General features: G+C 38.8%; 1 protein-coding gene across 2 annotated transcripts; it reads right to left on the reverse strand.

Annotated features, from left to right (window-relative positions):
• Positions 1-1263: 1263 nt before the first annotated feature.
• On the reverse strand, positions 1264-14579 carry snx27b (sorting nexin 27b). 2 transcript variants are annotated; one of them, XM_067601433.1, is made up of 13 exons: positions 14060-14579; positions 10182-10413; positions 9414-9606; positions 9231-9295; positions 9036-9140; positions 8830-8908; positions 6223-6386; positions 6027-6116; positions 5437-5586; positions 5203-5331; positions 4303-4362; positions 4145-4207; positions 1264-4028 (listed from the first exon to the last, which is right to left on the reverse strand). In XM_067601433.1, the coding sequence occupies exons 1-13, from the start codon at positions 14389-14391 to the stop codon at positions 3915-3917; spliced, it is 1776 nt and encodes a 591-aa protein (XP_067457534.1). In that variant the 5' UTR covers positions 14392-14579; the 3' UTR covers positions 1264-3914. The 2 variants fall into 2 exon arrangements, with proteins under 2 accessions (XP_067457534.1, XP_067457535.1); XM_067601434.1 differs by having other exon boundaries at positions 4159-4207; positions 14060-14578.
• Between the last annotated feature and the right edge of the window lie 9180 nt (positions 14580-23759).

Genomic DNA, 23759 nt, shown 5'->3' on the forward strand with positions numbered 1-23759 from the left:
AAGGAGTATGCAATTATTAGGATGCAGGATGCAGAAAACAGGTCTTTGGTATCAAGGGACCACTCCAATCTGTGGCTGCAGTTGTCACACATATTTGCACACACACACACATCCACACAAACACAGAGCTGCGCGAACACAAACCCACTCACACGTTAAGTGGTAAAGTCGGGACCCTGCTGCAGACCTAATGCAGTAACCACACATACTCCTGAAGCTTTCCCCAGTTCTCGTGCACATTTGCTGTTCACTCTCACTGCTGCTTGTGCAGTAGGGTGCTTTCTCATGTGGAAAAAATATAAGAGAGGGAGAGAATATATAAAGGAAGTAATACAGAGTAGTGTGGTATTTTAATAGAGGTTAATCAATTCAAAAATGTAACAACAATTCCCTGAAATTAAACGAAGCTATGATGCAATATTTGTTTAGTTTATCGACTTATTTCTAGTCAGTTCAGTGTTCATACCAAACAGGTGTATCATGGGGCTTCCACAGAAAGACAACTGCAGTCCTCCTGACTTGCATGTGTTTAACATGTGGGTGGAAACTGAAGAGTATAGAAAAACAACACAGATATAGGCTGCAGGCTGTGGCTGCTGAGACAACAATAACAAAGACAGAGCCACTATACCACCCACATCACAATACTTTATATTTCCATTGTTAGATTTTGAAATATCAGTGCCTCAGTTGTAGAATAAATTCAGGAGTCTTAATCTGTCTGTTTGCTTTGGGATTACATTTTTACAATAAATTACACTTTAACCTACAAATGAAAGCCTTGTAGTTAAGACACTTAAGTGTAACAATTTGCAAGACATCTCTCTGGACAGTTCTCTGCCTGGAGAGGTAACAGATGTTAGCTTTTTGGAAATTCAGATGTTCCTAGATAATACCCCATGCCACCAGCAGTCAATAGCTATTAATTACTGAGTGGATACACTCAATGTGGGTCGATATGAAACGGCCATTTCACTGCCTGTTGGGTAATTGTCTCCCAGATCTCATTACAAGACGTTGGAGTTCAGGAGGGAAGAGCAATGAGAAGAGAGGAAGAAAGACAACAGATGTGGGTACACAAAGGGAGAGTGGGAGTACTGGTGTGAAATCATCTTTACAGGATAAATCCTACTCTGCTCACTGAGGGGCTTGTGTGTAACTTTCACTGTGACTTTTGACAGTCCTATATTCCCACCTACTAGTTCCAGCAAACAACGTTAACTTAAGTCTGTAAAAAAAAAAAAAACCCAAACAAAAGAAACGTTGCATCAATAAATCAGTTTATTTAAAAGAATATGTTACAATTTATTACAGTAAGCGACGTAACCAAACCCTTGTCTTAAATTTTACATTTCAACATGTCAAAGGATCTGCAGGTTGTCAATCTCCATCCTCTTTTTAGCGTGACTCTTTAAAAAACCAAACCTTATCAGATGAACAACTTAACAACAGAGATGCTGAGTTTTATATCTTACTGAAATAAATAACGCAAGTGGCAAGCGAGGCTTAACTGAAGTCAGAATGAGAGAGAGAGTGAGAAAGAGAGGTGAGCGAAAACAGAGTGCACACTTGAGTGCGGGCAGATCAGACAATCGACCATGTCAGATGCGGCCCAGTAAACAGACAAGAATCCTGGGAAATGCGTTCGGCCTTTTAGGATTGCACATTCAATCTCACAAGTCAAGGCTCAACACATTCAATTAAACCTCCTTTGCGCCCACCAAGGTCTGCTGAAGCTCATTAATCACCCAAAATGGCTTTTGTGAACAGCACCATCATTATAACAAGCACTTTTAGCAGGGTGTCAATCTAGGACTCTTTACTTGCTTGCAGATAATAAAAAACTGTTAACATTCTCATAATGAGCTAAAAAAGGCGGTAGGGCTGGGCCGAACTTGGATATTATCGTTTATTGACATTCAGTGGCATCATGTTGTGATTGTACGATCTTATCATGTTATTGTTTTACATTTTTCTGTTGGTTCAGAGCAAGCTGTGATTAAACCTTAGAAAATGTGTCTGTGAAGTTTTTGTTTTCACATATATGAAGTTTTTGGAACACAGTTCTTTGCTTTGAACATCAGTTTGATCATTTTACATGTGATCTTTCATACATTAGCCATATCATGATATACAGTGTATTGATTTCGGAAAATATCCCTATAATAAGGAGACTTGTCTTATAAAAGCCAGTAGCAACTGAACATGCACTATCTGCTGAATAAAGCATGAACTTTCAAAATGCCCCTCTATATTATTTTAGAATACAATAGATCGTTTCGTATTTGATGAATAATGTAGTCACATCACAATATTGCACTGAGCAATGATTAATATTTAATGTCAACATGTATAAGTTGTGAATGATGTGATGAGCTGTAATTACTTTCGTTATTTATTTGTTGTTTCTATTTTATCATCAGATAAAAAAAAACCTTATTAAATTATTTTAGAGCATTAACTGGGCTTCTTTAGAGGGACATTAAACTACACAGTTTATCACATTAGACTGCAGTTATTATGTGTTTAGTTGCTGCGAAGCCTTTAGTGAATGTGCAGTTATCCTCATATCTATCATGTTGATGAAGGATGCAAGCCACCCTTTTTGCTATGAAATTCTCGTCCCACTTAACCTGAATCTGGAGTGCATGAGTGGCTTAACAGTACGGCAAAGTACCAGCTACAGAGATAGATAGTGCTGTGCGTAAAGGCCATTTGAATTACTGGCCTATTATAAATCCTGCGGGAGTTCTCAGAGACAAAGTAATCACTACCAGACGGGGAGCAGGAAGGAGGAGAAGGACCCCTGCTGTCTCTTCTGGGTAATGCACAACGCACAAACTCAACTGCACTGCCGCTTGTCTTGATCCTTCTCCAATGCTGCTCTACAATCTACATTTTCATGGAGTGTTCACATAATACTATAAATACGTTAAAGTTTAATGCATGGCTCTGCACATGGCAGTCAGTCAAAAATAAAAAGTAAACTAAGTACAGACTTGTTCCAGTATTATGCCCACTATCTGCGTCTTAGATTACATCTCCCACGTTTGGAGGTTGTTAATACTGTCGATAAAGTGCAACGTCAGTCTATAAATGTTCCTGCTCGTGTGTCAAAGCATCACAGCTGTCTGCTCTGTGTGCCCGAATCACTACGATAACACCTGAATGAAACAATCCTGCAAAATGTCTGCTTTCTCTCTCTCCCTTCTCTCATTTGCCACATTATTAATGTTAATAGTTTTCTTTTATAAATGCAGATTTTTTTTTTAGCGCCAAACAGATGGAAATTTATGTACGAGATGTGAATCAGCTGCGACTTACATTCTCCTGATTTTTCCCCCCTGCAAGCGCAGTTTAGTAAACATGCACAAACACACTTGCACGCTTACAAATGCTTTTAACTGGCCAAAAAAAAGACACACAAGACACTGCTGCTCTGATCCATAAATTGAGAAGCGAGTGTCTTCCTGTGGTTAACCCTCAGTATCGCTCATCAGTGTTATCTGTGTTCCCCTTTTGCGAGCACTAAGCACAGCTTTCCCTTGTTAGTCCAGCAAGAATTACTCTCTTCAGCTTTCTTCCTCAGCGGAGGCTCAAAACCTCCTTGTGTGCACGTCACATTCCACTTCAAGTCCCTGCTAATAAGAGGAAGGCTTGCATGAATCCATGACTTCAAGTTTTTAGAGGCCTCACTTCATTTTTACAGAGTTTTGCTTAACGCATGATTATGATGTGCTGGATTCAAGAGACCTGGTTTGTGTCTGTAGCTTTTTATGCTTCTGTTTATTTCAATTTGCTCATTTGCAGATGCTTGTTGGTTTGCATGTATCGCGGGTAGCTTCTCGGGTTGTAGTTGATGGAGTGTAAATGATGACCATGTAGTTAATAGCTGAGTGTTTCTGGTTCTGGGGCTAGATGAGGGCCGAGCTGAGCTGAGTCGATGACGACGGTGTGAAGTTAAGAGGTAACGATCTCCCTTCCTGGGTGCCTCCATCCCTTCTGTGCCTCAGCAGCTGGAAAATATTCTGCAACAGAAACAGCAAACAGGACAAAGAAAGACAAACTCAGAGGGAGAAAACAGAGAAATTCACCAAGGCTTTTTCCTGTATCATAGACCGGACAGAGGCAGGCAAAGCCTTACCTTGCCACACATACCATCTTTACTGCAGTTCTTATTGTCCTTGTCTGTAGCCTCCTCTTCCACCTGTCGAAACAGACATACAGTAGCAGCTATGAGTGAAGGACCAGTATACATGACTTGTAATAGAGTTAGTTAGTGTGTGAGAAAATGGTCCTTACCTCCTTCCTCCACTTCAGCTCACAGAAGACTCTCTCGAAGCACTCGTGCATGTAGTTAAACTGAACAGCGGCAAACGCAAAGAGAGAAAGATGGATTTAGATAAAAAAAACAAAACAAAGACAAACAAGATAATAGTATTCATAAGTTTGACCTCTTCTCCTTTCAATTATAGCAGTCACCGCACTTGATTTGAACATTTTAATTCTACTTTGACAGCATATTAAAAAGTAAAGCCAATTCTGGTGGACTGCAACAGGCATTAAAATACTGTACTGTTTATCCAGACACTGAAATTAAAAAGCTGTCACAAGCGATGTTTGAGCAAACAGTAAGATCGTCAGGGAACTGGTTATTTAAATCTATAAATGTAAACACTGAACATCAGACACTTTGAACAGTGAGCTTATGGTTGAAAAAATAAAAACATCCAAAAAATCAATAGTTGCAGGACTAAAAATGATTTGTTTTTATTTCCTTATATTCCCATTTATATTTTTATACATTTATACTCTTTTTTTTTGTAGGAGTGGGTGTGGTTCTAACCATGTGTGGTATTGTTTTGCATTCCAATTGTTGACACCATTGTTCTCTGAAGGCACATGTAAATGGTTGCCATGGGTTACAGGCAATAGCTTTCCAGTTCAATCACGTTGTAGATTTCCATTGCTTTGAGATATGTATATATACATATAATGTGATGCTTGTTAGTGCTGTTTGTGCCTGAAGAAGATCTGATTGATTGCAATGCTGCACAGCAACAGTAAATAAAGGAAACATTGTGAGAACAGTGTGTTGATTCCACTTTTTGCCAGAAATCTAAATTAAAAAGAAATTTTCTTTATGTTACTAGTTATAGTTCCAAATGTTAAGTAGTGTTAACATTTGTGTGCGATACTCACATAAGGTGTAAATATCTTGACCCAGCGTGGTTTCTTCTCTCCTCGTGCATATTCAAAGCAGAAGGCCATGCCCTCTTCATCCGTGTCCCACCGCTGCATCTCCCCCCAGTCAAATGCAATCACCTGGTTCTGAAACCAAGTAGGGGCTTTAAGTAAACACACTTGACTCTATATAAAAAAAAATACACATATACAAAGTCACACATAAAACAAACAACAAGCAGTTGCCCTTGCCTCAAGTGTCCCTTCCTCGGTGCAGGCGTGCAGCTTAAAGTGGTGAATGCTGATGGCTGTGATGACGTGGCCTTTACGCCGGGAGTCGCAGGAACAGTGAGGGAATATGATCTCATTGTAGCCCTCGCAACCCCTCAACAAACTCAGATACTGAGAGAGAAAGATGTAGGGGACACCAGACAAAACAAGAAGTGACAAGGTGAAGGTAGGCAGATCCTAGAGTTATTCTCTGCAGCTGAACTGATGTGAAGATACAGTATGTTGTGAGCATTTGCCCGCTGGGGCAGGTTTAATCCTCCAACCTTATTTATGTTTTCAGACGCAGGAGAACTCGCTCACTTCCTCTATGCACATTTTCCTAGCAAGGATTTGTGCCGGTGACAATCAAACCTACACTCTCTACCTCCACCTCCAGAAGGCTCTGTACCTTTTCCAAGTTGTTAAATCATACACAGTGAAGGGAGACAGAACAGGTAGGAGAGTGGGGATATCATAAGACATAGGGATCTATAATGACAAACCCTATCTGTCTCTGTGTATGTTACTCAAAAACAGTATTAGAGTAGCTGCGTGGTATGTGAGAGACTCACCATGGACATCTTCTTCTGCTCTGCTAGCTTCTGCAGCTGGTAGGACTTCTGCTCTGCTTTGATGAAACCTTTCTTCACATCATCCACAGCCTGCAAAGGGGCCGGAAAGGGGACACTGTTAGAAAACCAAAAAAGACAAACACATACAGAGACACACACATGTACCAGTCAGACACATAATGTCCAGTGCGCGCACCTGGTGGAAGAAGTAGTTGACAGCAAGCTGGTTGTCATTGAGCAAAATCTCCTCTTCTGTAGTGAAAAGCCACTTCCGCAGGGTGAGGCAGGTTCCCGGGATAGCTGAGGTATAGTTCTGTACATACAGTTTGTGGGGGAACTCGTTGGGGGCAAGCTTACGCACTGAAGAAGAAAGCAAAAAATAGGAGGGAGAGAATAAGAGTGCTGTAAAACAAAGTTAATCTACTGCCATCAATGCTATTTCTTTCAGCAGTTTTGCATATTTGTTTAAAGCTGAAATCTATTATCTTTCCACGTGTTCAACCTACAGGACAAGACAACAGAGCTTCTAGTGTTAAATATGTGACACTAAATGCTGTTTGATGCTCTGATTTGGTTGGTATGCAGTGGAAAAAGAAAAGAAAAACAACTGACCACCTATTGAGAGCACAAATTAATTGCTGAAGTTATTAAGTTAGACTGCATTGATCAACATTGCTCAATAGCAGAGTAAAGAGAGCGTATCCAGCCACGTACTCTGCTATACAATTTATACTTTTAACACTTACATTAACTTAATTTGATTATAGTTTAATTGTCACATCATCATTTCTGTATTTTAAAATGTCATGTCAACAAAGCTTGTTGACTGGGAGACATATGCAGGAAAAGAAAAGTATCGAGGCCAAAACAATTAATTAAAATAAAAGTCAGAAAGTAATGATGAAGTTTCAGAAGTGCCTTGAAAGATGATTCAGATTCAGTTGGTCTAGTTTCTCTGGCGGGATGAAGTCCAATAGCTCTGATTGCAAAAGGCCAATTTATCTACAATTTAAAGTGGGGGCAAACAGAAACCTTCCAAGAGACCTCAGGTTATGATCTAATGCATAAGGGATTAAAAGACCAATGATATTACTTCAGTTATAATTACACCAATTGTGCATTAAATGTAACAAGAAATATCTTCAAGTCTTCAAACTAAAAGGCAACTGGTATGGTAAGGCTAGAGTAAGAGTGGCGATTCATCATTTATATTCATCTTAATTCAAGCCGCTGCCTTTCCTTCAATTTGGAGAGAAGAGGAATTCAAATATTTATGATCGTGGATGATAGAGCTGGACGATTAGTTGAATTTTATTTTCAATTACAATTTTGGCTTCCAATGATTATGAAAACAAGATAATCGAGATAAAATGTTTATTGTGCTGCATTCCGTTTTGCAATGATGCTCCCGTTTTGTCTTGTGTTATAAATCCAGCGCACCCCTTTCCCTTACAGCAGTACACTTTCACCCCTCCCTAAAAGCCCGAACTCACTCTCACTGGGAATCCAGTAAGTGCTTTCTATCTGTTCAATCCACATGAACTCCGAACCGCATTCAGCGTCTTTGTCCACAGAACCGGCCGTCTGTCAGCTACAGCAGAGCTGAGAGGACAGCGGCCAGACAAACTACCTTCACCAGACTGACTGACGGCAGAAATTTACTGAACCAAAACAGTTATCATGTCGGCTCCACGGGAAGAAATCAACAGTGTTTGTATTTATTGATTCATTGATTTTATTTCCCCGCCCACTGTAGCAAGTGAGGGGAATCTGCCTGCAATTAAACAAGCAGCTCACAGACAGACTGAAAGCTTTGATCAATCAACATAGATACCGTTAATAAGTTCAATCACATATACAGCAGGATATTTGTGTGATTTAAACAGCTGTCTGTGCAGATTATGCTTCACTAAATGCGACAGAAATAGACTGGGAGCTTAAAAAAAACAAAAACACGGGGGATCTCTGTGAGATGCGCATCACTAATGCGTGTCTTGGAGTCAGTGTGGATTGATACATGTAATACAATGGAAGCATTTCTTTTCCGGGAGTCAATGAGTAATCAAGTTAAATAATTGCAATCTCAATAATGACCAAAATAATCGTGACTATTATATTATTATAATCGAGCAGCCCTAGTGGATGACTTTCTCCACATCACTGAGGGATAAAAACTGTTTAATTTCTGAGTTGTTGTTCGCCTGAAAGAAACAACCTGCATGCAAAACTTGAATTCTCATCAAATATGACTCTATTGCTAATGTGCTTCTGCTTCTGTCTTAAACTGGAATTAAGCTTCTCCGCAGACACAGGTAAACATCTCTGCAAACACACGCAGAGAAGGGTGTTGTCGCCTACGTGCAGCCCAGAGAAGCATAATACCAGCTCGGGCAGCAACAGGCAGAGCTCACACTTCATGTGGAATAAATTCAATGGTGATGCGTGGGATGAAAAGTACTACCTCTGATAAAGCTCTCTTTTGTTGCTTGTTTTTAAGCTGACATATCCTTGTACCACACTGACCTTAAAGAAGTGAGGAGCAAAAATGTTATTTTCCTCTTCTCAAAAGTAGCACACAGCTGTTTATTAGAAAAGATGGCATAATCATAACATCCCAGACAACATGCAAATAGTCTCTGTCTCTCTTCCCACTTTGTTATTAGGTGACAGTGGCTATCACTAAAGTCAAAATTTGTGCTGTGCTTCAACAAAGATGGAACATGTTCAGTGTGGAAAAAAAAAGCATAAACATACACACAAACATACACAAAAGCTCAAAGCTGAATTACATGTCCTAACTTACCAAAGGTGTGGTTGATGACCTCAAACAGAGCAAAGTAGCTGGCTGTTATACTGTCCATACCTAATTTCATAACCACGGCCTGAAAGAGAAAGAGAAGTAGAGACTGGATGAAAAAAGAAAGAGTAAAGTATACTTAGGATGACTGTAATGAGGTCAAGCTTATAACGGTTATGGTAATACGGGCCTCTGTGTGTGTGTATGTTTACCTGGTAGACCTGGTCTGTGGTAGAGTTTTTACGGACTCTGACGGTGAGTGTGGTTTTATCGGGCATGGCTATTCTCAACTCCACATCTGACACGCCGTTATAGTTCTAGTTCATGAGAGGGAGACACAAATTGCTGTGAGCCACAGGCAGAGGAACACAAAAAAGACACACACACACATGTATATTTTTCTTTACCTCATCCGACTCAGACAGGAACTCCTGCATGATGTCACTTTCTCCAATTACCCGCACAGAGCACACTGCGGATAAAACACACATAATATAAGTCAAGATTGTTTTCCCACACACTTTTTTTGCCCTATAACTTAACTTTACAAACTCCAGATATTATGATACTGATCCTTCTCTCTACATCACCTTTCTCCAGGTATTCTTCCAGGCCTCTGCGTCGTGCGTCCAGCTGCTGCTCCGAAAGGGAAAAAGGCCATTTCCCAGGGAGCTTGGGGAATGTGAAGTTGGCAAACTCCCTTTTCAGGTTTTGGTGTAGGATCACAAACTCTCGGTAGCGCTTGGAGCACAGCTGCCTGCCGGCCATGTACACATTATATACCTGGACAGAGAGAGACAAACAACAAACATATATTGTATGTCCTAAAGTGATGAAGAGGGAATTATAATATTCACACAGGTCTTCAGATAATTTGTGTATGCTCTCTCATCAGATATTGTCTCCGCTGAGATTAAATTAAAAAAAAAAAAAAAGTTTGTATTCCTATTCAACCTCCATTGTGAGTGGACATTAATCTGGTGACAAGCAGACATCCATTTATTATTCACACTGTTGACATGTATACATGGAAAGTCAGTGTGGCTGTGACTCAAACCTTTGTGTCATAGAACAAAGCTTTTTTTCTTGAGTGAGTTGAGATGTTTAGTCCAATCACAGACCTCAGCACAAAGTTCACATTCAAGTGTCAAAAGTGGACATTGTAGATAAATTCATGATGCATCTATGGTAACAATAGTTGCCTTCAATGTTACCATCTGCTGTGACAATAAAATCTCTCTCTTGAATCTTGACATTCACATTCCTTCACTGACTAATCCTCCTGTCTGCATATTCACCCATCAACGCTTCAAAATTCCCCATTTTCCTCTCAGTAAGCCATCCATACATGCACCCACCACAAACTTTTCCTGGTTGAGCTCAGTGTGTTTGTAGCTGGGCACAGAGATGGGGACGGCCTGCTTGTCGGAGTAGTCGTAGCAGGACTGGGCTGAACCGTCGTCTCCAGGATCCAGGCAGTCGGCCTCCTGGGGCGGGACCGACAGCACGGCCAACACCAGTTCCCTCTCTCCGGCCCGGATCAGGTCCACCACCTGCTTGTGGGTCGCTCCCTCTACATTCACCCCGTTACTGGTGGAACGGAGAAGGAGAGGTAGATGTCAAGGACAACAGTTCACTTTTATTACTATTATGGAATACAAGAAAAGTCTTACAACATAATGCAGTCAAATACTACAAATACAACAAGGACGAAGCATTACAGCGTAGGATTCTTAAACTGGCAGAAAGTGAATAAAGTCTTTTAGTGTGCTAGACCACAATGATTTTAGGACACATCTTCTGTTTATGTGTGTCAGTGTGATAGAGATTTTGTCCTTAAAAATCACCTGGGTTCACACCCTCCCCCCTCAGGAATAGGACCTTTGGCTTATATCATTGGCACAGCTGAGCATGAGCAACACTGGGTGTGTGCACTTTGGCTACCGAGCGTCAGAGGCCTGTGTTTATGACAGAGCTGTAGTGACCTGACCTATAGTTAACTTTTACTTTGAGCAGACACAGCACTTCTTCTGAAGGTATCACCTCAAGCTGTTTGACTTAACTATGCCAGGATGAGATTCAATAAATTAAATTATTCTCTGCTTTTCGTTTTCCTACTAATGCAATCGATTCTTGCGATTTAAACAGTAACTTGCAAATATTAGCATGAATGCATAGGCTGGAAAAACATATATTTAAACATTTTCCATAGACTGCCAGGACTGCCTTAAAAGTCACTTATTATTCATTTACATAACCTTAATGCAACCCAGTTAATACCTTAGGGGAAACCTTGATCATCATTTGTGTGGCAAAGTTAGTCAAAAATGGGCTCTGATCTTTTTATGCAATGACTTGCTCTCTGAGTTTTGGAGAAGAGGTTAATATAAGAAATATGCACTAAAATGTTAGAATATGTTGTGAAAATATACTTTGAACTTCACAGACAGATGAATCTCAGTTCTCAACTATTTATCATACCACCCAAGCCCTGCTCTCCAAGTCCACACTGCCTTTTACCACTGTTTAAATGCTTTTAGGGGTGTAATACAAAAGAATTATGCTAATTAACATTTTAAGATGAGTTTTGGGTCTTATGGTGAGAGATGAGTCATATCTAGTAAGGTGGGAGCTGTTGAGGGATCATGTCTTTGTCACTGGTGAAAGCATTTGTCTTGTGAAACCTTATGTATCGGAGGTAGTAGAGCAAATAATTCATTTGCAACTATTTTAATAATCAATTTATCATTTTAGTCAAATTTGCTGGTTGCAGCTTCACAAATGTGATGATTTTAAGCTTTTTTACACATAAAATGGGTCATAACATTTTCGATATCTACTAATGTTTGTAGCTTTGCACTTATGACACTCTGTGTCCTTGTTCTGTTTTATTTACTTAAATAAAGATTAAACATGATGATTAACTTTAGCCTTTGTTGTTATTTGATAACCACTAATAAACAAAACCATTTGTATAGGGGCAAGTAAACATTGACTTCGGGTAAGGAGATTTCTGAGTGACTTGCCTGACCGGTCAAGTGGAAAAAAAAACATTAACAACGTTGAACCCTGATATTTATATGTACTGTGCACAACACATCATGATATTACCCAAACATTTCTGATGAATAACGGGAGAGCAAGCTGCTGCGCCGAGCATAACACATTCCAACTGTCAACTGGAAACAACAACAATCCAGGACAGGAAATGCTTCAGATAGAACTTGTGACTGACAGCTGATCTGTTATGTCAGCCGTTATGTCATCACATGGCTTACATTGGCAGGGTGACATAGGGCTAAAGCTCAATGGACACATGCTCTCTAATACCTATGGAACTCAATGGCAACAGAAAGCTACACATGAATATGTGGTTGGGTCAAGCGAGGCCCTCTGAGCAGGTCAAACATGGCAAAGCTGAAATTGGTGAGGAAAGATGATTATGTAGGTAGAAATAAAGAGGAGATAGGAGGCATGATTAAAATCATCTTGCAGGTGTAATGGGAAAAAAAGAGCAAATGTCTTCTACAATACAAACTACAGACTAAGCATTTTGGCAGCTCTTTCATTCCAGCAGCTTTATGACTATATAATAAGCACCTGATGTAGTGGCCTTTGCTCCTGCAGTCTCAGCACTTTTGAGCGTGACAAATAGTTTTTAAGGGACATTTTCAAGTGTGTCATGTTTTCAGGTAATAATTAATGTATTTGTTCATTTTAAGAGTTTTCAATTCTGTACTTGATGCATGCACACTTACTTACACATACACGTGTACAAGCAAATATTCACACACTCAAACCCAAGGCTAAATCTTCCCACTGCAAAGTTTATAGAGAGGATGAGTATTGTTCAGCGTGTTTAACATGTAATAGCACTATGTACTCTATGTAATAGCCTTTATCATTAAGCAAGAGGCTGTAAAAAGTCATCTTGCACTATAGATTGTTCTGCATCAAAAGCTGAGAAGCTTGAAGTTGTGTGTAAATGTGCAAAGAAGTATTGATTGTATAGAGAATAGCAGAGGCTCTATACCACTGCAGTTAGTGCGCAGGGACTCCACTGTGTATATACTGACTTACAATGTACATATTCCCCTTTGACAGGAAGGCTCCATGCATCAAAGTCAAATGTTCAGCTGAATATAACAATAAATATGTAAAGCTCTAGCCACATTGGGGCCAAACTCATCTACAGCATGGAGACACAGTGGGGGAGACATTCTCCAATGAAGCAATATTAGTTCATGGAGCCTTGACTATTGTAACAGGTAGGCTTACATTCATCACAATGAATGGAGCCAATAATCAAAGGATGCTATTGACCAAAATAACTGATCTGAGGATTTAAAAAAAAGAGCTAAAAGGCTGCTCCTTACATACAGTATACAATTCATGAACACATACAACCACATGCTTGCACACAGGAACACAGAAATAATGGGGTCAACAAACTGCCAGGTTACTGCAGGCCACCCATTAACAAAGCAGTGTGCAGAAGCTAGCCAATGAGACACAGAATTTAAGAGAGCGAAGCCAATCAGAATTGAACTGAAGGCATCCCTCCCTTTCTGCATCCCTTTATTCCACACATATACACACAAACACACAGACACACACACACACACACTGAAGTGCCAGCACTGATGCTGAGCTGTGTGCTGCGTGTTCCTCTCCATAGCAACAGAGCCTAACATCAGCAAGCAATCTCCATGCATACTAAAGTCCCAGCTAGGACAGCCACTTCTATCCTAAATGCAGCAGACATATCAGTGCTCAGTGATGGTCACATCACAACCGTGTGTGGTTAATTTTCAAAATTCAGTGACGTTAATGATTTGACCTTGATGACTAATTTAAGCAAAACAAGCTACACTTGTGTGTGATGCAGACATATTACACACTGCATCTGGTTAGGAGGCTATGGCTGTGTACAAGGGGAGACTTGAGAATATTTGACATGCTGTGGATGAGAGGAATAGGTTTCAGTGTGACGGGAATTTCTAATGATCCCTGGTTCTTTTCTCTCTGACACAGACCCCCCTTTCATTAGGATGAACCTGCAAGTCCAGTGTGCTCCAGTGCATGCACACAGGCTAGGACTTAACTGGTGGTGCTCACAGCTCTTGTTTGTCTTGATTTTCATTAACTTACAAGCAATATCATACGAAAGAGTCCTTTTGTACATGATTTATAATCTGCTTTTGAGTGGAGCAAAGACAGTGCATTAGCCACTTACACCTCAAGAATCCTGTCTCCCTTCGAAATACCGGCTCTGTCCGCGGCACCTCCCGGTAGGACGGCACTGACATGCTGCAGCGGAGCGTACAGTTCCCCGTTAATGCTTCGTAGTTGCCCTCCTTCACTTACTTGCCCCCGAACATTGAAACCATAGCCCGAGTCCGACTTCACTATTCGAACTAGCCGCGGGCCTGAAGTAACGGTGGTTGCCGTCTGGCAGCTGCCGCTGGTGCCGGGTGTAACGTTACCGCTCCCGGAGCCGTTACTAGAGGAAGGGTGAGGCAGCGGAGGGACCGATGAACAACTCCCTTGTCCCTCGACGTCCGCCATTTTTCTACACTATTTGTATCATCCACTCCAAGTCAGCTAACATTAAATATCATGCGAACATTAGCTAGCTGGTGGCACCAGGCTAATCGGCTTGGCTAGCTAACTGATCGAGATCCACCGGAAAAAGCCGACGGTGTCCGATGATTCGCGAGACCGCCCCAGGATGCGTTCCATGTCGGTCACTTCAGGCTCCTTTTACTCCTAGCGGAAAAGCTTTTTGGGACAACATTTTTATAGGTACTGATTAGCAGAGGTCATGGCTATTACCATATAAAATCTGTATTATCAATAGCATAATGATAACAACAAATCTATATTTCTCCAAATTTTTAGATATTGAAACAAATGTAATTTTTAAAATGATGAACCAGAGTCTTGAACGCGTTTATTTTACTATTTTATACATGCAGTTACTTTTTGGACTCGAATGAAATATTCTATATTGTGTAAAACTAATCATAATATTACAATTGAGTTAAAATGTAATTACACATTTTGAACATGATAAATATAACATTGAATTCATTGTAAACTCACTGATTCTATAGACCTATGGTACATAAATACACATACATAAATACAAAATAACAAAAGTTACGCCCAGTTTCACTGGATTTTTATGTGAATTTCAAAGAATATATTAAGACTCTCAAAATTATTATCACAAAAAAAGTAAAAAAAACTGTCAAACTGTACAGTGAACTCCTCAAAGAATTACGTAGGCTATGTTTTTTTTTCTCCATAATTTTATATTAATGAAGTTTATTTATCCCAAATCTGTTTTTTCAAATTATTATTATATTTATTTATTTAAATTCAAATTTTTGTTTATTTGTATACCATTATGTTTAGCACATGTCTGCACTGTTTGTATATTTGAATTTTTTCTCAACAAAAAAAAGAGTAAATAGTGTTGACTGTTTATTCATTCCTTTTACATGCATGTGGTAATGTGGTAATGCTCCATGCTACAGTTAAACACATGCTTTGGAACATCAAATTAAGAGTGGAAGAGCATGGAGTTGGGTGCGCAGCCTTTTAAAATGCAGTCAGGAGGAATGTGCAGAGACGTCCCTGATTCCTTGTTTAGATTATGAAAAGAATGTATCCTTTTGAAAAATGAATCAGTGTGCGCTAAAATCCATATTTCCCTCTGCTTTCTTGTCATGTTTAGTCTGTTTCTCAATGATAAAGCACCATTGGTGTAAAACAAGAGACATGATCATCCGTGCAACAGAGATGCAGAGATGGAAGCAAATTGGTAGTTTGGTGTGACAGACAAGGCTGCATTTTTATAAAACAATTCAAGGCATCTAAAGCATCCTTTCAGCATGCTTGCTTCTGCTTGCTTGCTCACTTTCTCAACAGCTTTGTTTTTCTTTGTCGTATCATTTTCAGTCCCTCTCAGTTTTCCCACACAGTTTTCTTTCCAAGGTTTCTGGTGGAATTTATTGTTATTTACTAATTTATTAGTATAATTACTAATTAATGTAGTAAAATTAAGTTAAAAAAATAATTTAGTAAAGAATTACTAAATTAGGTTAAACAGATCTGACTTTAACCCAGTGATTCCTAACATGTGGATCAGGATCCCTTGAGGGGTCCCATGAAAAATCTCAGGGGTCACCAAGGGACAAAAAAAAAGGAACATATATTTTGATTTTGATTTTTTTTCTAACTTTCCTGTAATTTACGTTTTTTCTTCTGAATACTGGATAGTTTAACATATTCAGGTATCTAAAATTCCTTTAAATAGAATTCAAGAAAGAAAAATCACATACTCACAACTCATGACTGTATTATAAGACCATAAGCTGTGATTAGGGCTCATGTCATGAGTAGACAGACATTCTTTCTTTTTATATGGTCATAAGCCAAACAGGAAGATAACTACTTCTGTAACATATCCTGATTGCCAAGAAATAAAGACTGGAAACAATGCAAGAAGAGCTGAAACAATATTTGTCGCTCGGCTATTTTAATAATTGATCAGCCTAATTGTTTTAAGACATTTTCCAAGCATAAGTTGGTAGTTGAGAAAGTGTACATTTTCATTATTTTCATTATTTTATGTTTCTGATGACATCATGACATTTAGTCCAGCTATCCTGATTTTAAAACAGAACATTGTGGTGTTACTGAATCAAATCATTAAAGATAAAGCTGCTGTCAAGGCTGAATGATAAACCATGGAAAGAAAACAACTTCTCCTGGGCCCAGACACCCAGGAGCTACAAAAGTCTCGGGTTCAATTTATGTAAATTAACTGAAAATTTGTCAAGGACTTTGTAAAGCTAACACAGGCACTGCATTATTACATAATCACAAGGGCCTGTCTTGTGGAGAGACCTTGTGTCAAAATCTGTTTTTGCTCAAATTGTGCACATTCCTAAATAACCTGTATACTGTAAAGTTTCATTAAATCTTCAAAAATGTAATGAAATCCTCATATTGTCCAGAGTATTAGTTCAGGTTGGTTTATGGGTGTGCTTTGTACACGGTGCTAGTTCGTCTTGTTGTTCATCACCTTTATGTACATTTGGTAAATATTATACATCCACTTTATTTATTAGTCTAATTGATTCCATCCATAAGTACAAGGACATAAATTTGCATGAACTCTTTAGAGTGAAAAAAACTAAAAACTAAACACAAGGTGGCAGCATTGGAAAGGCTGCATAAAGCATCTGTAGTGAGAATGGTGAATATACTGTATGTGAAAGCAGTCTGCCTCTCCCCTCGCTTGCCTGTACAAACAGTGACGTTATAGTCAAAGTCTGAAAGTGGGACTGTGAAATGAGTCCGTGAATAATGAGCTAAGAGACTGCAGTTTAGTTAACATGTATATAATAGGGATGACCGTGTTTTTAAAGACGATTCTAAACGCATTTATGCTTTAGTAAATGTGCAGTAGAGAGTGGCAAGACCCTGAGTTTGCACAATATATATAAATATACGATATATTTTAAATTTAAGAAGCACGCAAAACAATTTATAAAGTGTGACAGCATTTATTTTAGATTCTTTATGAGTAACTTTTGACATACAAGTCAAATGGCAATATATAGTGTCTTCAGGATCAGTATATTTCAAATCCCTCAAGCCTGCATAATAACCCAGTCATGACAAGTTTGTTTGTTCATCCAAGTTTGCCTTCATACGATAATGACATGCATATTTTAAGGATGTGACTGTACTGCTGGTGCAAGTTGGACCACTAGTAGAAATTAAAATAGGTAAGAAAATCTTGAAGCAGTGTTGCCAAAGTATTTATTTAGCTGCAGCACATCACAGCGAGGGCTGTCACAAAACTGACGAACTCTTTGAAATCAACGACCCCGTCCTTGTCGTTATCCAACATGCTGAAGAAATCGTCCACTTCAGCTTTGGGCTAAAGCAAGAAAAACAGAGGAAGTTGTAAGTAGATTGTAAAAAAAAAAAAAAAGGCAAAGAAGGATTCACAGCTCTATGGTGCAATAGTACTACATCTTTTCTACTCACTCCTCCCTCAGGAAGCTCATTACGGAGCATTTCACTGAGTTCTGCCTTGGTCATAGTGTCTTCGTCTCCGTCTTTTCCAGCGTACTCGTCAAAGGTAGCCTTGAGGAGTGTCATTGCTTGCACGACCCCTGACATGGTGGCTGGAAGGAGAAAACATTGTTGACTGTGTATTCACTCATTTTAAATGCGTGTGGTAATGTGGTAATGCTTCATGCTACAGTTAAGCACATGCTTTGGAACATAAAATTAAAAGAGTGGAAGAGCACGGAGTTGGATGAACAGCCTGTTAAAATACAGTCAGGAATGTGCAGAGACATGCCTGATTCCTCGTTTAGATTATGAAAAGAATGTGTGCGCTAAAATCCATATTTCACTTTTTTCTATGTATTTTCCTTTTGCTTTCTTGTCTTATTTGATCTTTTTCTCAAGGATAAAGCATCATTTGTGTAAAACAACAGACATGATCATCCGTGCAACAGAGATGCACAGATGGAAGCAAATTGGTAGTTTGGTTTGACAGGCAAGGCTGCATTTTTATAAAAACAATTCAAAGCATCTGAAGCTATGATAGTCTGCCTGCTTGCTCACTTTACTGGCCCTTTCTTATCAACAGCTCTGGCTCTGCACTGTCATATCCCCACTCACTAATTTTCAGTCTCTCTCAGTTTTCCCACACAGTTTTCCTTCCAAGGTTTACAGTGGAAAATCTTGGTAACCTTAATCCTCTGAATTCAAACCAATTAATCACTATTATAGCTTTAAATTATAATTGTCATAACCTTACCAATTGATTTGTACATTGACACAGATTGAAATCATAATCCAGATGCAGCACTCCACACAATCATGTTAGATACTAGATCAACTATTGAGATAAATGCTGCATTTTAAAAGGGTTTTTAAATGTATTTCCACTTACCAAAGTTTTATGAAGACTCGCGAGGGTCAAGAGGATGGAAGAGAAGGATGTGAGTGGAGAGCATAGACACAGTCCAGCTTAAATAGAGGTTAAAACCCCCCACCTTTTTGGCCCTACCTCTCTTTTTGTCTTTTTTCCTTTATTCTCTTTTGTTTGTTTCTTCCCCTCCAGAAAAACTTACAAAATGCCAACGTATTGGAATGAAGTCTGTCTCGCTTTTCCTTTCACATACGCTCCTCCAGTAATACCAGTACTGGACATCTTAAGTCATATAAGGATCGTCAAGCAAAAACATGTGGTGAAAAAACTGATGGCTGTCAATATAATCTCCTTTCAGTCAGTATGATAAGGGAACATGCATTCAAATACATGTGATGAAAGGCTTTTTGAATATTCTCTCTCTTAAATGGCCTTAAATGGTAGTTTCTTGAATGGCCTTATCACTGCTGTTAAACAAACTTGAGTTTTGGAATACTTTCATCAGAAAGTGTATTTAATATTCAGGAGAACCATTTGAGACAATTTGATGTTGCCTGCTTTCAGAACATTATAAACTTGCTGTCCTTTCATGTGACAACAATGACCAAGGGGGTTCTTATATTAATTTATCAAAAACTGTAGTCAAAACAATGATGTCAGGGATTATACTTTCTATTCCAACGGGCACAAAACATTTTCTTGAATAGAAGTTCTTCTTTCTGACCATTCATTCAGTATTTTGATGGCTTAAGTCTCAGATTATCCCAACCAAAGCTATCAGATGGCAATTAAATTCAACCATACTGACTAGTCCAGTAGCTTTCATACAGACCAAAATCTCATCTCTCTTCTGTTGAAGAAGTGAAAGGATGCTCTGGATCCTTCTAGCTACACCCTGATTTCTCTGATGATTTCAATTTGTATGCTAAGGATCTGGTTCTGCAAGTGGAGAATATCACTCAATCTTTTATCTGACAGGACAAGACTGGTTTAGGGTCATTAGGGCCCCCCATCAGGTTAGTCTGGCTATGCTGCTATTTGTCCATCTTCATTTGAGAGGTGAATGTTGAGAGGCCTCCTGTAGATTTTTTCTGATTTACCTCTTATTTGTGCAGGCTAAAGTAATGCATACCATAAGTTGTTCATCTCCTTTAATTAATTATTTTTTCAATTTAATTTTATTTATATTACACCAAATCACAACAAAAGTTATCTCAGGGCACTTTTCACATAGAGCAGGTCTAGACTGTACTCTTTGATTTAGAGAGACCCAACATTCCCCCATGAGCAAGCACTTGGCAACAGCTGCAAGAAAAAACTCCCCTTTAATGGCAAGAAACCTCAAGCAGAACTGGGCCCTAGGTGGGTGGCCATCTGCCTTGACCTGTTGGGTTGAGAGAGACCGGACGATAGTTCCACAGGAGATGGGCCTGATAGCTGAAGGCTCCGCCTCCCATTCTACTTTTGGAGACTGTAGGAACCACAAGTAAGCCTGCATTCTGGGAGCGCAGTGTTCTAGTGCGGTAAAAGGGTACTACGAGCTCTTTAAGATATGATGGTACCTGACGATTAAGGGCTTTGTAGGTGAGGGAAGGATTTTAAATTCTATTCTGGATTTTAAGGGAAGCCAATGCAGAGAAGCTAACATGGGACAAATATGAGTACCTCTGAAATGTAGTGGAGTAAAAGTATAAAAGAGCACAAAATGGAAATACTCAACTTAAGTACAATTGCCTCAAAACTGTACAGTACTTGAGTAAATGTACTTAGTTAAAGTCTACCACTGGACACCTCAAAGAGAAAAAAAATAGAAAATTGAGCACAGGGTGGCAACATTGGAGAGGCATCTGTAGTGAGAATGGTGCATATATGAAAGCTGTCTGCCTCTCTGTCACTGTTATTTTCTATTTTGTCTGTAAAGCATCAAAACTTTGATTTTATAGTGTAATTTGAAAGCTGGACTATGAAATGAGTCCCCGAATGATTAGCTAAGAGCCTGAATTTTAGTTAACATGTTATATAAAAATGATCATGGTTTTAAAGATGATTATGAAGGTTTCTGTTTGTTTATGAAAGTTTTACTTCAATGACAGTGACATGTATATTTAATGGATGTGACTGTAGTGTTAGTGCAAGTTGGAGCATTCAAGTTTTTCATTTAGTACAAATTAACTTAGGCAAAGTATTTATTTAGCTGGCCAACTGCACAAAACAATGAGGGTCTTCACAAAAGTGACATACTCCTTGAAATCAACGACCAGATGGCAAATAAAATCAACCATACTGACTAACACAGGGTTTACTAATCCACTCTGAAATGAACTAAAACAATTTCAATAGGGGTGACTGTGTTAATGCTCAAAATTTGAGTGGCGACTAAGTTCTACATCAGAGTTTTTTGTATTTCTTTGTTCTCAACATTAGCTAAAGCTAAAAACAAGTCAAAACTCTACAGAAGGAAAACTTCAAATCAAAAGCTGACCCTTGAGGCTTTCCTTAAAGGATAATATAATTCTTTGGCATGATCTAAAGCCAAGTTTATCCTACATCAGGCAAGGCAAAAATATTATCTTAATGTGGAACCACCAAGTCATCTTCTGGCTCTCATCCTTAACGAATGTGAGTTGAAATCTTATATCAGTGTTATTAGGACCTCTGATGGCTGCCGCTGATCAATACTGATTCACTGATGTGTACATGTAAGCAGCATTTTAATGTTGGAAGGTTCTAATCTATAACAATACATATATAACAAACGGATCATATGTTTTACATACAAAATGTTAATCTGAAAAGTACCTAGTAACTATAGCTGTGAAATAAATGTAGTGGAGTAAAAAGTACAATATTTCTCTCTGAAATGTAGTGGAGTAGAAGAATAAAGGAGCACAAAATTGAAATTTTCAAGTAAAGTACAATTACCTCGAAACTGTACTTAAGTACAGTGCTTGAGTAAATGTACTTAGTTAAATTCTACCACTGGACACCTCAAAGAGAAAAAAAACTAGAAAACTGAACACGGGGTGGCAACATTGGAAAGGCATCTGTAGTGAGAATGGTGCATATGTGGAAGCTGTCTGCCTCTCTGTCACTGTTATTTCCTATTTTGTCTGTAAAGCATCAAAACTTTGATTTTATAGTGTAATTTGAAAGCTGGGCTATAAAATGAGTCCCCGAATGATTAGCTAAAAGCCTGATTTTTAGTTAACATGTTATATAAAGATCATGTTTTTAAAGATGATTATAAAGGTTTTTGTTTGTTTATCTAAGTTTTACTTCAATGACAATGACATGTATATTTAATGGATGTGACTGTAGTGTTGGTCCAAGTTGGAGCACTCAAGTTTTTCATTTAGTACAAAATAATGTAGACAAGAAAACTATGAAGCAGTGTTACAAAAGTATTTATTTAGCATTTATTTAGTATTTATTTATTTAGCCAATGCATGCAGTGAGGGCTGCCACAAAAGTGACGTACTCCTTGAAATCAACGACCCCGTCCTTGTCATTATCCAACATGCTGAAGAATTTGTCCACTTCGGCTTTGGATGAAGTCTTCGGAAATAATGAGAAACAGAAGAAATTGTAAGTAGATTGTAAAAAAGCAAAAATATGGCAAATAAGAATTCACAGCTTTCTGGTTCAATAGTAGTACATCTTTTATACTCACGCCTGCCTGAGGAAGCTCAGCACGGAGCAGATCAGAGAGTTCTGCCTTGGTCAAACTTTGTTTGTTTCCATCTTTTCCAGCATACTTCTCAAAGGTAACCTTGAGGAGTGACATCGCTTGGACGAGCCCTGACATGGTGGCTGGAAGGAGAAAATATTGTTGACTGTGTATTCATTCATTTTAAATGTGTGTGGTAATGTGGTAATGCTTCATGCTACAGTTAAGCACATGCTTTGGAACATAAAATTAAAAGAGTGAAAGCACATGGAGTTGGATGAACAGCCTGTTAAAATACAGGAATGTGCAGAGACATCCCTGATTCCTTGTTTAGATTATGAAAAGAATGTGTGCGCTAAAATCCATATTTCCCTTTTTTCTGAGTATTTTCCTTTTGCTTTCTTGTCTTATTTGATCCGTTTCTGGGTGGTAACGAACCAAGAGACATGATCAAATATGGGTGGTGCAACAGAGATGCAAAGATGGAAGCAAATTGTTAGTTTGGTTTGACAGGCAATTATAAAACAACTCAAGGCATCTAAAGCTATGATGGCTTTCAGCATAGTCTGCTTGCACCCTTTTTCTTCTCAACAGCTCTGGCTCTGCACCGTCATTTTCTCACTCACTCATTTTCAGTTCCCACACATTTTTCCTTCCAAGGTTTCCGGAGGAAAACCCTTGGCAACCTTAATTTTCTGAATTCCAACAAATTTCACGATAGTCACTATGATATTTTCTATATTACAATTTTCATAACTTTACCAATTGATTCATAAATTGACACAGATTGAAATGATAAAACAGACGCAGCACAATAAACAAACCACACCCAGGGGCTCAGTCATGCATCTCATGTTAGATCCTACATATTAGGTATCAACTATTGAGATAAATATAAAACAGTTTGTCTAAAATGCTGCTTTTAAAAGGGTTTTCAAATGTATTTCCACTTACCAAAGTTGTATGAAAACTTGTGAAGGTCGAGAGGACAGAAGAGACTGATGTGAGAAGAGTACATGGAAACAAACCTTTTTAAATAGAGATTGACACACCCTCTTTTTAGGCCCAACCTCTCTTTCTATCTTTTTTTTCATTTTTCCCTCCAACGAAACTTAACACATATCAACATGATAGAATATACTCTGTCTTGCTTTTCCTCTTAAGCCTCTTTGCATACAGTATCGCTCAAACTTTTGACTGGCACTGTACCAGTAATACCAGAAAACTATAAGTCATATTTGCATGTTAGCTCATGCGTTATGTTGTTTCAATTTGTCTTATTATGAAGGACTTTGTGACTGT

Source organism: Thunnus thynnus, chromosome 10 (genome assembly GCF_963924715.1).
Source record: "Thunnus thynnus chromosome 10, fThuThy2.1, whole genome shotgun sequence".
NCBI classification, from domain to species: domain Eukaryota; kingdom Metazoa; phylum Chordata; class Actinopteri; order Scombriformes; family Scombridae; genus Thunnus; species Thunnus thynnus.

Bases quoted from the DNA above. Each gene is read 5' to 3' on its own strand.
- snx27b (XM_067601433.1), bottom strand. From the start codon at position 14,391: ATGGCGGACGTCGAGGGACAAGGGAGTTGTTCATCGGTCCCTCCGCTG. The intron at 8,909-9,035 runs GTAAACATACAC...TTTCTCTTTCAG, and splicing joins CCACAGACCAGGTCTACCAG to GCCGTGGTTATGAAATTAGG. The intron at 4,208-4,302 runs GTAAGGACCATT...CTGTTTCGACAG, and splicing joins AGCTGAAGTGGAGGAAGGAG to GTGGAAGAGGAGGCTACAGA.